The 19,412-nt window shown below is 38.0% G+C and overlaps 1 protein-coding gene across 1 annotated transcript in view; it reads right to left on the minus strand.

Annotated features, from left to right (window-relative positions):
• Window positions 1–19,412, minus strand: part of Fhit (fragile histidine triad diadenosine triphosphatase) — a 1,508,571-nt gene that overhangs the window by 179,869 nt on the left and 1,309,290 nt on the right. The window contains exon 8 of the mRNA XM_047532106.1: window positions 13,623–13,691. Coding sequence (XP_047388062.1) covers window positions 13,623–13,691 — 69 coding nt within the window. The remainder of the gene's footprint in view (window positions 1–13,622; window positions 13,692–19,412) is intronic.

The raw sequence follows: 19,412 nt of genomic DNA on the forward strand, positions 1-19,412 counted from the left end.
AGCAATGATCAATTGACTCTCTCATGACACACTCTGATGCTAATTATTTTGCCTCCCTCTTCAACATTTAAAGACTTGTGACTGTATTTGACCCACTTGAATAATCCAGGACATCTCTCCATTTCTTAAAGTTCATTGATTAATATCTTTAATTGTTTAATTGAATAAGGTAACAAGCTTAATACTTCTTTGCCATGTAATGTGATTTACAGGTCCTGGAGATTAGTAAGCTGGACATCTTTGGAAGGTGTATTTCCTGTGTAATTTCCTATGAGCTATCCCTTGGACTTGGGAATCTAAAAGCAGAATGAATTTGCATTCTGCTTTTTCCTTCCAGAATCCCAATGATAAGCGATTTTGCAGCAGCGTACTGGAAGACTGTAGCAGTGACATTAAGTATCTGCTGGGGGAAGGATGAGGGACTAAATCATCTGAGGTCTTAGAAAAATTTGGAGGAACAGACAAACTTTTCTTGGCCCATGCAAACACTAAAAAGCTGAAAAAGGCCTCAAAGTAAGTACCCTTCATGTGACTGTCACCAGAATTCATGTCAGGACCTTGCACACCATGAAGGTTGTAAGAAGCAAAAAATCACCGTCTGCCAAAGGATGGCCTTTGTTATAGGGGTTGGCATGAACTAAGAGTATGCATGAGGAACAAGTAAGTCAGATTATTTTGATGCCAGATGCCAAAGAAACAGCAGTTGAGAACCACGTTATCTCTGACCCCACTCCATGTAACATGCTGCTCATAAAGGCATAGAGAATGCTGAATTGAGAGGTTAAAAACAGAATGGGACTGAACTACAGGCCTGAATTGATACAGAGAGTACTGAAACGGCTGAGCAAAACCTGGGCCTGGGGCAATAAAATGGTTTGCTATCACATCCAGAAACTAAATTTTAGTATTAAAGAATATTTCATTTTGTACAGTTAAGTTGGTGACTATAAAGTTAATTATAGCTATACAGGCTACTCAAATGAACCTTAGACATATGAAGAGATGACTTGGTGATTGACAAGAAACCTGAGATAAGACATTTGAATGGGGACATGAAGCTATGGAGTATCACATGAGCAGGAGAGCTTATTTTAATGGGTCCTTTCCTCTGCTTCGCAAAGCAGGAACTCAGGGATAATTTGATCCTAAAGAGAACTTTTTTTCCCTAACAACCCAGAGAGTAGAAATCCCAAAAAGGCCATTTTTCCCAGTTTTTCAACTTACGTGATAGGTGATACACAAGAATTTCCCATGAAGTGTTGGTCAAACTAAAGTCAATTTCCTTCACTATGAGCACAAAACAACCATATTGGTCTCTGTCAATGAGTGAAAAAGAACACAGGAGTCTGCTTTTTTAAAAAGATTCCTAATTTTTTTTTGTTTATTTTTAGTACAGAATTGTAGTCATTATATAAAGTTTGGAAAATATCAAAGAGCACAAAGAAAAAATCAGTAATGATCTATTATTTCATTTTCCACATATTCTATTCTCAGTTTCTGTGTTCCTCTTTTTACCTCAGATTATATCAACATTTTAATAATTAGTCATTTTTAAAACTTATTTAAAAGCTATATATATATATGAATATATATCATTAAAATATACATATATATCCTTCTATTATTTGGCATTTAAATAATTTCCCATGTTTAGAGTTTTTCAAAATAATTAGGTCAATCACAATTTTATAGACAGGCAGGCACACACACTGTGGCAATTTGACCACTATACAGAAAAGAACATTTTTGAGCCTAAAGCGCTCAAATAGAAATGTCTATTATTCTCCTGGCAGGGTGGTGACACAGTTCTAAATGTGAAGGTACACGTGGGTCAGTCTATTTTGGATTGGTCTATCTTGGAGAGTGTTGGGGAGATTCTGGGCGACGTGCACTTATCAAATTCATTTTTAAGTAGACTCCATAAATGAATACAGGATACAGAGTTGGCCTTTTTGGTTTGATTTTGGAATTTACAAGCAAAGACCCATGACTGTACCTCTAGAGTAGGGTCTGATATTCCAGCTCCAAAATCCCATTCTTTTCCAGCAGGCTTTGTTAGTTTTAAAACATACTTTATCACATGAAGGTTAATGACGTGAACTTCTTTTTTGACAGTTAAAGTACAAGTCGTTCCTTGAGAGGAGGTTTTGACCAAGAAGGAAGGCAGTGCTCAAAAAGGGGTAGGGGGGACATGCAGCTTCTGAATGACAGTCGAAGAGCAGAGGGATAGAACAAGGCTGGGAATTCAGGGAGTTGAGGAAGCAACCGATTCAGGCCAATAATCATTTCCTGAGAACCTACTCTCTAGTATCATGGGCCTTTCTGGGTATCAGGAGCTGGAGAGGGAAAAGTCACTGAGATTTCTCTGGGAATTAAGAGGCAGTGGAGCAAAAAAGCCCAGACTCCAGAGCCAGACAGCCTGAGTACGAATCCCAATTCTGTTTGCTGTCCTCTATGTCCTAAGAAAATTTATGAATTTTCTCTCCGCCTCAGTTTCAGCATGTGATGGAGATAAACATAACTTAATGCCCCATTTTGCTCTTAATTAGATGCATATTAACTCATCAGCATGCTAATGTCATAATCACATCATATCTTTCCTCTCCATTTGAGGATGTCGCCAATTGATGAAAATCTTGCCCCTAACCTCTCTTAAGAAGTCTAATTCATCATTATCCCAGATCACCAATAGATAAAATCCCCAAGATCCTAATGCTCTTTATTTTGAGATGGAACCTAAAAGAAGAAACTATCCCAGTACCCCAGGAAAGGAAGGTAAAGGTAGACACACCATGTGGATAGGATATAATTTAAGAAAACACCTTTGCTTATTTCAGGCTGCTACAGTAAAATTCACTCACTCTTCATGAGTCTGATATGGCCAAGATGGCCAGAGAAACCAGTTCCAAGTTCATGTATGCATTTGACCCAACTGTGCAAATACTCTTCTTATAACTCTGAAGAGTTTTCTAAAAATAAACAAAATTATTTTAAAGGGAAAAAGATGGGCTGGAGAGGGGCCGTATTTCAGTGCAAAGGGAATACTGTGTAAGTTCCTTAGTTACTACTAATGTAAGAAGGATTTCAACAGGTACTGGTGCAGCTGGCCTAGAAGATATTTATGGTCCATTGAGAGTTGTAAGCAAGGACTGTTTCTTTTGGAGAAAAAATAAGGCAGCAATTTCCTTTTAAATATTTTAGTGTGTTATCATGACATGAATACACTATAAGGCATGCGAAAGTATTTAAGAGGCACAGTGCACAAAATCAGCTCAGAAAAGATGACCTTGGGAATTGCAGAAGCTAGCTGCAGTGTGTTGATGACTTCCCTGTGTTTAAAAATACTATAAAAAGGAGTTATAATAAAGTTCCTAGCTGGGGGCTAGTGGGTCACATCCTAGAAGCAGAGAAAATGTTTAACTTTGGAAAATACCATTTCTTTTACTGTAAGTCTTTATGTGCTTAATTAGCAGCAGCCATATCTAGGACCTATAGGGTTGAGCATAAATATAGGAGGTGGTATGTGTATATATATATATATATATATATATATATATGTGTGTGTGTGTGTGTGTGTGTGTGTGTGTGTGTGTGTGTGTAAATGTCTCTAAGGTTGAACAGGAATCTGGAAACAGATTTAGCATGAGAAGTCACAGTCTCCAAGAAAAACACTTACTTCACTGTCTTTTGAGTTTTCCATGAAAATGAAGGATAATATTCTCCTCAAATCAAAGCCAATTGTGATGGAAACAGAGAAAGCTTTGTCATCAAATATACTTTGGTATAAATAAGCTTTATCATTAAAGTCTTAAGGCAGATATATATCCTCTGAGAGGTTTAGCTTCAATCAAACCTATGCTGGTAGGCTTGAAGGTACTGATGTATGGGATAGCACCCAGTGTACAGTCTAGTCCATTAAAGACTCATTAGATGATAATAATAACTGTATTATATATGTTTTTCATTAGTTCTTCCTAGGAATAAAGACTAAGAACTAAAGATGTTTATGACTATTTGCCTAAATCCAGAAGCCAAATACTATTGGAGCTTTTTTTTAAACTTCATTGCAAATATGAGAAATATGAGGGACACTGAGGCTTAAATAGCAAGTTCAACACTGAAGAATGTAAAATAAATCACTTATGTTGTTCCACTGGGTAGAATTCAGAGCTATGTAGGTAGTGCTGTCATTAATTATTAAGAAAAAAAATCTGGCTCCTCTCAATATGATTGTCTAAATCAGGAGCAGGAGGAATAGGTAATTTCCAGACAGACTGCTTGCTAGTAAATTGAAGCAATTGCCAAATCTAAGAACAAAATCATAAGTCAGAATCACTTCTTTCTGGAAAAGATTTCCTCACAGTAGTAAATGTCAAAATAGTGTGGACTCTCTACTTGTGTCAACTTAAAAGATTCATGTGCTCACAGATTATGGAGCAGTTGTGTCTCTGAGGGCTGGTGGTGCAGACACACACGGCCACATTCATGGGTTATATGGCACTGAATCTGTGTGAGCTCTCTCTGATGGTTCCTTGGAGCCAGAAAACTTTCTGGGCTCCACAGAAGGTGGCCTCTCACCAGTCACCTACCCTAACTCTGCCTCCTCACTCACTCTCACCAATGCCATAGAATGTTCTGGGATATATACCTCAGGAAAATAACAATAATAATGTTAATTATTACATAAACCATAATAGCTAATATTCACTGAGCATTAACTATATGCCAGGCATTGTTCTAGGGTTTTATATGTGACAAGTCTTTTAATTCTCCCAGAAGCCCTATCATAATTTCCACTTTATAGATGAGGAAATTGAGGTATGGAGAAATTCAACAATTTGTTTAAGAATATAGACCTGGGACTGAATACCAAATCATCTGAATCCAAAACCCCACACTTGACTCCTACATGATACTGCCTCTAAAGAACTTTCACCTTAGTAGTGTTGATTGGGCCACTCATAGAAGGACAATCATCCACAGAAATAACCAAAATGAATGGCTTTTCTCTCTTCTAAAATTCATGAATTATTTCATGAGCATGCCTGTTGACACTAGCAGCAAAAAGAAAATAAACATAGAGGATGTATCTGGTCATCTCTGAAGTCATTCTGTGTTTAAAAATTTCAACAAAGTCTTTGATGAAAGATAATGGAAACTGACTCATTTGTTTGATGACCTGTCTCCTGTGTTATGTTTTGAAACTTAGGAAAAAATAAATTAATGTCTTCTTGATTCAGATGGGATTTTAAAAAAAACTGAGATGCTTTTGCATTAAATTACACTTTTTCAAAACAAATCAAGCTCTCCAGATTTAATAAAGTCTAGAGCTGCACTGTCCAATTTGAAAGCCACTAGCCACACGTGGTTAATGTGAACTGACATGTGTTGGAAATGTAAACTACACATTGCATTTCAAAGACTTATAACAAAAGAAAATATAACCTCTCACTGATAGACAACATTTTATTTGAGTTATGTGTTGAAATGATAACATTTTTATTACACTAGGTTCAAAATCCTATCACTAAGTTTAATTGTACCTGTTTCTTTTTACCTGCTTTAATATGGCTAGTAAACATTTTTGACAAAGTAAGTAACTAGCCTTAGACTTCTACTGGGCTGTGCTGCTTTGGAACACTATGTGCAAAGTAGTGACTGGGGACATCGATGGTAGACATTATCTGATGGGGACAAGAGTACAACCACATTCCAAAACCCAAGATGGGACTCCAAACATCAGGCTGCACTTCCAGGACTCTCTGCCTTCTCTAAAGGACATACCCCAAAGACCTTATGGATCTACTCTGCTGGCAAGTGACACATGAGCTTCAAAAATGAATCCTGCTGCAAGAAAAGTGGTAATGGGATTTATTTATAAGGGTTATTTGAATTAAGTGTATCATTCTTTTGTCTAAAGAATGACAGATGATTCATGAAAAGCAATAACATTTACAAATGCTTTTGGACCTAAAAGATGCATTAAATTTTGTCTTCCCTCCTAACTCTTGCTCATTTTGATTTTCTTCTTTTTTAATAAAAGAGAGGTGTTGCAAAATATTTGGTGGCTTTTCTCTTTGAGGTTGATAGATATATGTTGATTAACATCTGTCAGTGCTTAATCCATCTTTTTTCTCTTTGTGGTATGTACTCATTGATGTTCATCATTTATATCACCAATAACTTCGTTTCCTATCCCTACTCCCTACATATGTATCAATCCTCTAAATAGTACAGATTCAGAAAAAAATTCTGAGATCTTGGTAGTTTGCTCTAGCTGCCGGAATTCTTAGCCACTTTTTCTAAGTGACTATTTGATAAGTTAAGAACCTCGAATATAAACCAGACTGTTAAAGAATAAAGCAGCCTGTTCTCCAAGCACTGTTTTTCACTGAGGTTTCACTGTAGCAGTCACTGCGAGACTCAGAACAGAGCTGAGAGAAGTAGGTAGGAAGCCAGATGGACTCCAGCAACAAGGACATCCCACAGAGGCATCATACGCCCTCCCTAGCAAGCCCCCTATCACTTTCTGGTGGAACATTTCTGTCTGGAGAGAGAATTCACTGTGGAGGGCAGATAGGACTCTCCTTGACAATACTCAGGAGGTATTGAGGGAGGGCCACATCCAGCCATGTGATGAAATGGTTTTACTGAGGATATGTCCCATAGGGTGAAAAGTGATTGACTTTTTTCTTCTTCCTATCTTGCCAACATGAAATTGATCATATTCAAATGATACAGGAGAACAGTTCTGGGAAAACTGACCCAGAGTGACAACTCTTACATCAGACACTAAGAGAAACCAGGGAGGGGCATCCTTTGCTGTGGGGTTCCTCCTATAGACACCTTGTACCTTCACTGTCCACTGTTCTGCCTCCTTTACTGCTTTTTTCTCCTTAGTGTCCAATGAATTCGTGGTTTTCCTTGGAGCCTCCCAACCCACCACTACTGTCATTATGGCTGTCCATGCTTTTCAACATTCCACACATGGTAGATGCTGTCTAACAAGACTCATTGAACCTGTACACTCTGAATACTTATTTCTATGAGGGGAAATGGGAAGAAATAACTTTTAAACATGAAAATACTTCTCTGATAACTTTGTGTTCTCTTCCAGCAAAGGATGAAGACATTTAACTGAGTAATAATCTGGGCAGAAAGGATAAACCAGATGTCTTCCCAGTTCTCTTATCATCAAAAGGCATTTGAAGACACATGGAATATTAGAGATTATGTCATTATACTACCATTATTTTATATTCATTTGTTGGTTATATCACATCCAGATTCTTTGAATTAGGAGTCCCTGTGAATTTGGGAAAAAAATTCTATGAAGTTGTTACTTTATGCTGAACAAGAGGTACTAACACTTTCACTCTAAAATTCTCAAAGCCTCAGAAACTTACCACTCAGTAGGAAGATATCAGTGAACCCAGAGGGAAAAAAGCTAATTAACTGTCTCACTGAAACATGCCTTCCTTTTTGGAGAGTCAACTAGGGACCCATGGACTTGAAGTCCATTGTCAAATGGTGTGTGAAAGAGATCCAAGTTCAACAATAAATATCATCAGCAATATAATGGTTCCCTTCAGCCCTCAGGGCCAAATGACCTGCGTTTTAGCAAATTGATTATGCTCATGAATTGTGTTAAGCCAAGCAATTGTTTCCATGACATGCTTGAGCCCACAGTTCCTCTGCCTACGAAATTCATGGTTGAATTTGTCCAATTGCTGATTGCTATTCCCATTTGCTTTCATAATAGTCACTTCCTTCATCAGTAATGGGTTTTATACACAGTACACAATCACAACCATTCAATGTCCCCCATAAACATTTCATGAATTGTCCAACATGGTTGTGAGAGTTGCTTATTTGAGCCACAGCTAGGGTAAGTCTTACTGAGTTAATGAGATGTTGTGCTGTAACATCAGACAATGGGGATTTCCCACAGCAACCTTAGTAATATGTGCTCTCTTATCCAAGAACCCATTTGTGTCATTATCCTAATGTTCATCACCTTAAGATAATAGAAGGCCCACTGAGTTCATAGAACTCATGGAAACTTAGAGAACATAGACATAGAAAGAGTTTGGGAACTAGAGATGAATAAGCTCTGCATGGAGAACCATAAAAAAATGGCTTTGGAAGAGATTCTGTTTTTGAAAGCATGGAGTTTGAAGTCAGGTAAGAGAGAGAAGAGAGGCACATCCTCTGAAATGGGGTAGATAAAATATGGAGCAAAATGCATGTAGACAGGTCCAGGAAGCAAAGTTGGAGGAACACCAGGTGACGATAAACTCATAGATGACAATCAAAGTTGGAATGAAAGAAAGAGCAGCTCTTGAACCTACTTTTAGCAAATCCCACATCTGTCTTTGTTACAACCAGACAAATCTAGGGTTTGAGTGGGTTAAGTTACTCATCATCTTTGACTTGTATCTACCAGACTTGCTTAGCGATCAGATAATGTTTACAATTGCTTCCCAAGTCTTTCCAGTGTGTCACAACTTTCAGTCTTCTGCACACTGATTTCCAACCAAAGCATTCTGTTCCATCAATGCCCCATTAAATTAACCTCCGATTGCTGATAGCACCATGTCAGAGGCTCATCCAGTATAGCAACGAGTTAATGAATCATCCCCTCTGAAAGCAAGATATACTCTCCTCTTAAATTATGTTACAAGTAGTAGACAATTCCAAGGTTTTCTAGTTTCAGTCCTTGTTCTTTCATGTGGTCATTTATTTAATAAATATTCATTTATGAGCCACTCTATGCCAGATTAGGTCCCTGCTCTCATGGCTTTACAAAATAGTTGGGGGATGAACATAAACCTAATAAATTATTTCAAGTGTGGTATTAAGACAGAAATAGATGTGGTGATATGCTAGAGTTACCATGGAAGTGATAGAGGATTAGCTAGCTATTTTAGTTGGAAGATAGTGAAAAAGACTCATTGAGGAGTTGACTTTGAGCTGAGATTTGGATAAAGACATGAAGCTACGTGAAAGAAAAGAGAAAATGACAGAAATTATAAGCAAAGAAAACAACATGTTCAAAGTTCCTGAAAAAGGAAGAAGAATGATATATGTGATAAAAGCAAGCAATGAGAGAGTGAGATGAAAAGGAGCAGGAGAGGTGGCCAGGATACACTGTTGAAGTTAAAGAACTCACCTAGGACCACAGCACCACAAAATAGGAAGCAGGGAGGTGAAACAGATGTTACAGATAATTGGCATACACAGCAAACCAGACAGAGGATCCCAAGAACAGGAACATTCGCGTGCATGAGAGTAAGGTAGGAGCCTGTGACACAGGTGGGGATCTTAAACTCAGTCGACTTCAGGAAACAGGCAAATATCCTAAACAAGATAAGCAAACCCAGGTAGGAGAACTGTGGGAAATATAGTGACCTCCAGAATTAGTAACACGCCAAATGGCATTCATAGTCATTAGAAATATTTGCAGACAAAAATACAGCACATCATTAAAAAATACTTTGTAAGCAAGAATAACATACATATGAAGAGGCAAGCAAAATCCAGGAAGTATCAATATGCACCACTGAGGTAGAATAAAAACAAGAAGTAGAGACTGGGAATGAGAAAAAGCATTAATCTCTAGGATATACAAAGAACTCAAAAAACTTAATGCCAATAGAACAGGGATTTTGTAAAAGTAAAAAAAAAAAAAAAAAAAAAAAAAAAGCTCGGGCTTATATTTCTATGAAATAAACAAAAAGAATACATTTTGTCAGGCAGTAACCCAAAGGCTATAATACTAATGACAAAAAAGCACTATTTGTTGAAGAGCTTGCAAAATCTAACAATGAAGATAATGATCGAGTGGACCAGATTTGTAAAGTGAGAATCTGCAAAACCATGAAGTCCAAGCAATAACCAAATGCACAAATTCTCCTAAAGAATCATGACAGTCTACTCTCTGCTTGAATGAGTACAGGGATGGGAAGCTCACTCCCTCAAAAGGCACTTTAACCATTCAGAAGTTTTTCATAATTTGACTTGTTGTTATGTGGAGCTGATACTTGCCTCTTTGTAGTCCCAGATCTGCTCTCAGGAACCACACAGAACTTATTTAGTAACATGACCACCTGCCAGCCCTTCAGATATTTAGAAACTGACTCTGTCACCACCCCCCCTACAAGTTGTCCTTTCTCTAGTCTAAACATCTTTACCATCAACTATTCCTCAATCTGTTTCTAGAACCTGCCACCCCGAACATCTTTTTGTGAATCTTTTCCAGTTTATCACAACTCTTCTTGAAAGAGTGATCAAAGAATGTGACCTTTCTACCTGATATTTTCTGTGTCTGCAGTGGTAGGGATACAATTATATTTACTGAATTCATTCATCTGTTGCCCCTGTCCCCTCCCACCCAAGAGTGTCTGCTTATTGTATGTTGTGAGAAGACACATGATCTTCAGCAAGGGATTTCATCAGTATAAACAATAGCTAGATTGTGGAACCAACCTAGATGCCCTTCAACAGATGAATGGATAAAGAACTGTGGTGTATATACACAATGGAATATTATTCAGCCATAAAGAAGAATAAAATTATGGCATTTGCAAATAAATGGATGAAGTTGGAGAATATCATGCTAAATGAAATAAGCCAATCCCCAAAAACCAAAGGCCGAATGTTTTCCCTGATAAGTGGATGATGATACACAATAGGGGTAGGGGGTAAGAGAAGAATGGAGGAACTTTAGATTATGTAAAGGGAAATGAGAGGGGGAGGGGGCAGGGGTATGAAAGATGGTGGAATGAGATAGACATCATAAGCCTGTGTACATGTATGATTACATAAATCGTGTGACTCTACATTATATACAACCATAGAAATGAAAAGTTGTACCCCATTTGTGTACAGGGAATTAAAATGCAGTCTGTAAAAATAAAAAAGAGAATAGAAAAAAAGAATGTCATTCCTTATTACTCTATCATTTCTGATTAAGATCATTTGGTCTAATGTACATTACATCCTGTACCAATAATGCCTGATCTATGCTTCAGTGTTCTCATGCTTCTTTCTACATATTGCCTTATTATGTACTCAAACCGGAGAAGCCTTCTTGTACGATGACCAAAATGAAATTTAAAATAAGTAGTTAAAGGAAGAGAAAAAAATTGGAAGGATGGGCCTTGAAGAGAGAGTGCTGAATGGGAACATTCGTGACCTGGCTTTGATTCTGACCTACCCATTGGCCTACCACCACTACTTTTTCAAAAACCAAATTGATCATTATAGTCAGATGAGAAATAGCTACCTACCTATTAGCATATTCTTAGTATATACCAAGTTCTGAAATAAAATTGCAGGTACCATATGTCACATAATTGACATGATGATCTTTTGGAGTGGTATGTACTATTATTTCCATTTTAAAGTCAAGAGAATTAGAACACAGAGTTGAAATGACTTGCCCAATGCCATTCAGTTGTAGGTAGCACTAGATTTGAACCTGATTCTGCTTTTTTTCTGAGTTCAATCTCTTTATAGTCTTGTGCCACAATCTCCCCTAGTGGATAAAGGCTATACCACATATCTACTTACCATGAGATCAAAAAATATATCTTATGACAATTACTTCTCCTGAGATGCTTTTTCCAAATAGATGGAAAGTAGGAACATGTGTCGCCTAATCTGTGAAGCTAAGATGCCATCAGAGCATGGACACAGGGCCAAAGAACAAAGGAGGAGAGAAAGGGCACACACCAACAGTGGCATTGGGCATCTTATCTTGAACTGAGTGGAAACATACCCATGCAGCTTCTGTTACTAGCATTTTTGGAACACAAGATTTCAAGGTGACTGTTCAGCCTAAGAAAACAGTGTTTTCAAGCATTTTTAATAGCACTTTAGCAGCATTCACTTCTATATAAATCATGTGCTAATTTATTCATTAAAGTAGCCTGTACTTGGCAACATTTTATTAACCTCAGTTTATGTTAGTAAGATCCATACTTGTATTTTTAATGCATCTCTTTATAATTACTCTATAATTCTGGTTTTCTTCCAATATGGGGCTAAATCTTTACCAACCCCCAAATTGCACTTCATATCCAAAGAAAATGAGTTCGAATGATAGTATTATAGAATGACTTTGGAAAGCTCAGATTTGGCAGAGAGCCTATTGCTATACCTAGCCATGAACCACAAACTCCTGGGGATTTTCTTATATAATGACTGATTCCTGAGTTCCTCTGCCATATACTGAATCAGAATCTCTGGGGATGGAACCTCCAGGGAATTGAGCTTTTCAGCAACTGGTTTACAAACCATCATTTAAACTCTAATATCTAGACAGTTTCCCTCTACAGAGGTCCATTATGGCCCTTGGAAAACAAAGGAAGCATGATATAATAGGATATATCCTAAAGACATGAAAACCAATCACCTCAAATGATCCAATGAGTCCTAGAAAAACAAATTACCCACTCAGTATTAAATGCTGACCTCTTTTTTCTTTATTTTCTGGGTTTGGGTAGCCATTTTCATGCCCAGTTACTACAAAGAAATCCTATAAACACAGAGAGAAAAGCACAGACTCTATGTCACCCATGAAGACCAAGTGAAGATAATCATATGGGTTTACCTGGTAGAGCCATATGGTAAACAACCATAATAAAAAATGCATTTTAAAAATCAATGTAAGCAACCAAAATAAAAGTACATTTTAAAAATCAATCTAAGAGGGTTAGAACAAGAATACAAATGGATGGCTAATATGGCAGCTCCTTCCTACTTGACACCCCATGGTTGACATTGCTTATCAATCACAGCACTTTCCTTGCTACATCCAGAAACAGCCTCAAAGTCCTTTCGAGCCAAGCATTTTACGGTGCTAATGCCATAGCTCTAACATGTAAGGAACATAGTTTCCCTGACTAGGGAAACTAGTAGGTAAACTGAAATTACCAGCCTCACCCATCATAGGCTATATACTCCACATAGGACAGATGAACACCTGAAGGTTCTCAGGTCTCACCTGCAGACAGAATCCTAGAAGCAAATCACCTGGCTATTGCTCATATTCATGTTTATACTGATTTCACATTTATATTTTTGAATAGGACTGTCCAGATATCAGTTACCTACTAAAATGTTTATAACTGGAGTACACCCATATTATTCAAACCAAACTAGTTTCTGTTCATAATTCAAAGTTCCACTTTGAGTAAATGCTGTTGGAAAGACCAGCTGAGTTCCAAAGTGTGTCAAAAATAAATTTAGAATTTGAATAAAAGAATCATAATCTGATTTATTAATATTGATGTTACTATATATTTTCTTCTCTGGAGACCTGGAACTATTATCTCCACACAAATCTATAACATCCTGGTAAACAAGAGGGCAGACATCGCAAGGACAATTGACTGCTGCTGGGTTTTGTTTGAAAACAGAAAATAATTATAATTAACTTATCTTGGGTTACCATTATGGCCATTATTGGTTCCTTGGCCTCTATTGCCACTTCCCAAGTTCTACTAGGTAGAATCCCATATAAGACCATATCTGGAGTGACATCTGTTCACCAGGCTCATCGCATCAAAACGACAGCCCCTGTGATCAAACAATAAGATCAGAAAGAGCAGACTCACCTCATCATAGATGCTGTCATTCCTGTGAAAGTCTCCAACCTTCCTGGGAAGAACGTGGACATGAACGTGCTGAAAATGTGTAAGAAAGAAAAAATACAATGTGATTATCTCCCCATAAGTTTTTCAACTTGACAAGTGATGCTCTCATGAAGCCCAATTACTCCACATTGGTTCTTTCTGGATTATTTTTCAGAGGAAGAAGATGTTCACCTTCCGCAACAGTATCTGAAATCTGCTGAGAATAGAGAGGCACAAAACAAGAGAGAAGAACTTAGTGGCATATATGAGTTTGAGTGAAATGCCAGAATATTTCAGAGGCTCTGTGGAATTATTCATAGTTGTCAGTCTTGGTTGTATTTAGCCAGTGCTTTGAAATGACAGTGTGTCTTATAAAAGATGACCATCGTGACTCTGAAACTGACAAGAAATAAGAATCAGCTAAAAAAGAACTGCATGAATAAATGAGTGAGAAGAGGAAGTAGTAAGGGCCAGAGTTATAGAATCAGGGATTTGAATAATAATCTTAGAATAGTAGGATAGTTCTCACTTGTTGAGCTTCCATTTACTATGATAAGCAAAGCGCTATGCTTGGTAAAAGTTCATTTCATACTCATAAAAATTCCATTCTAAAATAATCTTTATTTTGCAGATGAAGAAATTAGTACTCAAAGAGATCAGGGCCCCACAGGAAGTGCTAAGAGTCTGCACAGGAAGTGACGTCATTTGGCTCTTGCCCTCTTGTTCTTCAACAGTAAAGACACTGATTCTGTGAACTTAATCTCTTAAACAGCCCATTTCTCTAGTCTACTAAGACACCAAGGTAATATACATAGCAATGCTATTATGCAGAGTTCATGAATCAAGGCTTACAGCATATCTAATTCAATATATTCTTCAAGGCTAAACTGCCATTTAAAAGTTTTACTTTCCCAATAGTGTCTATTGTACCTCAGTTGAAGTTAACACCTATTCCTGCCCTTGAGCTATGTTCCCGCATTTATTACAAACATGTAGAGGAATGTGAAAATGAAAAGCCTAAATGTGGAGAGGCAGTCAAAGAATCAAACCTCATCCCTGATCACGCCTACCCCTTCTTGATTACTACTATCGGGCTGCAAACCTCCAAAAGACCTCAAGAGAACTAGGATTAAGTGTCCCTATGGTTTTGTGTTAAAGGAAGGGAAAATGATATGCTATTAAAGCAGAGGCAGAGAGCAAGGCACTCCAAGGTGAATGAAGCAGAGAAGAACTTCACATCAGCCCCTGGCACATACCCTCAAGAGTGACATGCTTCAGCCACAATATTCTACAGTCATTGATGAAGCCAGTCATGGATCCCTCAGCAACTGGGGTGAATGTCTACTTATGTCACAGAGACTTTGGGGGCACAGGGACAGAGGGAGTAAAAACAAGTAAGGAAAAATAAATCACAAACTACGCAGGAACCAACTCCTTCAGATAGAACCAGGCAGTGTGGGCCCAGACTGAAACTGATTGGAGTCCATGGACTGGATGATGGAAAGACCAGGAAAATGCCACAAAACAAGAAGATAGCCCAACTTGAAGCCTTCACTCAATTTATGCTTCTAAAACCTGCTATTGTATCCTTCCTTCTTTCCTTCTTTCTCCCTCCAGTCCCCCCACCCCCCTGTTCCAAACAAGTGTTTTACAGTCAAACTGACTAAGGGCACTGATCAGTTAATAGGTACTTTTCAGAAAGTGCAATACATGCAATGTAGATGGCCCTATCACATAACTAGCTATGTGAGCTTGCAACACAAGGCCCTGTCCCAGCATCCTTGTCTTGAATGGGAACCGCAATGGTTCCTACCTCACAAAGATGAGCAGATCTGCTAAGCGTGCAGGTACAGCATGATTACTTTTACTATTCCAAAAAAATTTTTTTTAAATCTCAAAACCAAGCAGAGATCAAATACAAGAACTAATTCTTACATGAACAGAAAAGATCTTTTACAAGCTCCTTGAATGACACATGGTTAAAGTATCTTTTTTCACCAAAGTTTGTTTCTGTTGCTTTGACTAGAAGGTCTCAAACTTCACATCATGCCTCAGGATTGTTAAAATAGACATTGGCAGGACACCAAAATTGTTTCTAAAATGTCCCCAGATGATGCTGGTACTGCTGGTTAAGGGCCATACTCTGAGAAACAATGGCTAAGAGTACCAATCTGATTCCTAACCCCACTCCTGCCAAGGCTACCAACATAGGCACCAAAGTGGCTCCCTGTTTTGCCTGTCCCCCTGAATTATAGGGAAACCTATTTCTGAATGTTTCCCTGGCTTCCTGCACTCTGAGGACCCTGGTGCCTGTCTTAGGGGATATGGCAGTTACTTATCACCATTAACATATGGCTGACTGGGAACACACTTTAGGGGAAACTCCTAGAGATAAAGAGGCCTTTTTTTTTTTTTTTAACTTTGGTCTTCTGAGTTTAGTGATCAGAGCTCTCTCTATAGGCTGTGTTACCACCCAGTGCTGGAAATGCCACTCTTGATCACTGGTAACTACTTGAAACTCACCATGACACCAAAGGTAGTAAACAGCTCACTGTGTATGTGATTTTTTCCTCAAGGACAGATATCTCAACACAGCCTGATATCTTCACATAATTCTTAAGTGACAGGCTGATCCCACCATCCTGACAACCCACTCAGCTTGTCAGAACAGGGAGAACATGGCAAAGCCGGCTCGAGGCCTCAGTGTTGTGAGAGAATACCGTTGTCAAGGCCTTCCATCAGAATGGAATTCTGAATGGCGACAATGGGGATGATGTGCCATACCCTGTTGATAGTAATTTTAATATTAAGCCATGGTGAGCACAACTTATTCTTCTAAATGCTAGCAAAATACCCACTTAATAAAAGTGTTCTACAATTTTGCTAGGGGTCGCAACTCAGCTGCTGGACTTGAAAGAATATTTTGAAAGTCTCGTGATACATTCCATACTGAATAAGTTTTCATTCAAATAAAATTGCACAGTGTTAACTAGCACGATGAAGTGTCTGAGAAGTTCCTCACAAAAGACATTTGTTCAAGTTTGATACAATGTTCTAGAACTTTGATTATGGAGCACTCAGCTGGCTTTTTTTTTCATGTAATATGCACATTTTTCTACAAAAAATATTTAGTGCTATTCTAGAATCAGAAATTCAGATGAACAAGACGAAACTCCTGCCCCTGTTGAGCTTATGCCTCAGTGAGCAATGCAGAAAATAAACAAATTAATAGTTTAATTTCAGGTTGACATAATTGTCAAGAATAAAAATGGTTCAAGGAAAAGCTGAAGACAAAGCACTGGGACACTCCAACGTTTAAAGCTCAGGAAGAGAAGTAGGACTCAGTTTATGAAACCAAGAGATGGTGAGCTCCAATAGCCTAGAAGAGAACTTCCAGAAGGAGGGAATGAGTGATCAACAGGACTGAACTGCTGAATGCTTGCATTGCATTCAGTGAAGTGGGTGGGTTGGGGGGGACAAAAGCACAAAGCACATGAAAAGATGCTTAGTATCAGTTGTCATCAGTGAAATGAGAATCAACGCTGCACCAAGACACCACTTCACACCCACTAGAATGTCTATAATCAAAAAGACAGCCATTAACAAGTGCTGGTGAGAATGTCAAGAATAGGAACCCTGGAATGCTGCTGTTGGGAACATAATGATGCAACTGCTTTGGGAAACAGCTTGGAAGTATTTCAAAGAGTCAAACACGTAGTCACCCTATGACTTAGGTGAGAACTATAGGCACAGTACACAGAAACTTGTACATGATTGTTCACAGCAATATCATTCATGGTCATGAAATAGTGGAAACAATCTACATGACCATCGACAGATGAGTGGATAAACAAAATGTGGTATATCAAGAAAACAGGATATGATTTGGCATATAAAGGAATGAATTATGCTTCATGTGAAAGAATCCAGACAGAAATGGCCATATATTAAATGATTCTGTATATGAAACATCCAGTATAGACAAACAAGCAGAGAAAGAAAAAATAGTGGTTCTAAATAGAGCAGAAATAGTGACTGCTAAAGGCACAGGATTTCTTTGGGAATGAAAGATATTTTTGAGAATTATATAACGGTGATGATTCTATAATTTTGTAAATACACTAAAAAACAGTGAGTTGTATACTTTAATAAGGTGAGTTCTATGATATGTGCATTATATCCCAAGAAATTGATTATTAATTAACTTTAACTGCAGTGAATGGGAGGTAAGGAGAGACAAGCAGGCCTGTCTTCCACTTTCGGGGGCTTTGCACTGCCTAACTTCTCTTTCGATCATTTTGAACATTTGTATTTTACTCACAATCACCTGAGGATGGTCAGTATAATCACATTGACAGATTTTGTCATTGTCAGACTACATTAGAATTCAAATATAAGGAATAAAATCATGGTTGGGGAAAGGGTAGGAAGGCTGCAGAGCTACCCTCGTCCTAACAGGTGGCCTACAACCTCAGTCAGGTGTACCATGTGAACCCGTTTCCCCTACACCTGCCCGTAAGTAATTGCAGAGGGAAAGTCTTGCCCTAAAGAGAAACAAAAACAATGTTATAGGTGGCAGACTAACTCCCCCTCCCAAAGATGTCAGTACTAATGCCTGACCTGTGAATATGTTAGGTTACATGCCAAAGGTGAATTAAAATTGCAGACGAATGAAGGCTACTTATAAGCTGACCTTAAAATTGAGAGTTTCTTGGATTATCTAGGTTAGCTGAATGTCAGCATGAGAGTTCTTAGTAGTGGGAAAGGGTGAACATCACCAAAATGCTAAACTTTGTGCCTCAAGGGACAAGCAAGAACATGAAAAGCCAAATCAGAGATGGGAAGAAAAATTTTGCAGATCATATATTGATAAGGAATTTATATCCAAATTACAGGAAGAACTACTATAACTTGAGAAAAAAGACAAAAATCCTAACTAAAATGGAAAAAGAGTATAAACAGAGCTTTGCCAATAAAAGACATATAGACATGTGCATTGGCATACACCTGTAATCCCAGTGGGTTAGGAGGTTGAGGCAGGAGGATTCCAAGTTCAAAGCCAGCCTCAGCAAATTAGCAAGGCCCTAAGCAACATAGACTCTGTCTCAAAACAAACAAACAAACAAACAAACAAAACAAAAAAAAAACATAAACCACTGGGGATTTGACTCAGTCCCTGGGTTCAATCCCTGGTACCAAAAAAGTGTAGAGAGTTGAGGTGAAATTCAGTGGTAGAACACTTTGCCTAGCATGTGTGAGGCCCTGGGTTCAATCCCCAGTACCAAATAAACAACAAAAAAGCTGTGTAAACAAATAATAAGCATGTGAAAAGATGCTCAACATTCTTAACCCAAGCCCACAGGAAGACACTAATTCGCACCTATGAAGGTGACTATGATAAGAAAGATAGATGATAATAAATGTTAGCAAGTACGCGGAGAAATTAGAGCCCTTATATAAGCTAATGGGAATGCAAAGTGGTGCAGTTGCTTTGGAAAACAGTTTGGCATTTCCTCAAAAGATTCACAGAGTTACCATTTGACCCAAATGCTAAGCTTGCAGCAATTTGTTATAGTAGCAAATATAAAACAAATACAAATGACCTTATGATATTTTTACTGTAGAATATACAAATTTTTCTCATCTACACAATACTTCTATGAAGTCAATATTATTCTATCAATTCTGTAGGTGAGGAAAATGAGACAAAATTTTCCCACAGCATGACTCAGACAAGTGTTTATATCTATTGCTCTGTCCATGAAATTTTGG

This window comes from Sciurus carolinensis, chromosome 17 (genome assembly GCF_902686445.1).
Source record: "Sciurus carolinensis chromosome 17, mSciCar1.2, whole genome shotgun sequence".
In the NCBI taxonomy this organism is placed as follows: Eukaryota; Metazoa; Chordata; class Mammalia; order Rodentia; family Sciuridae; genus Sciurus; species Sciurus carolinensis.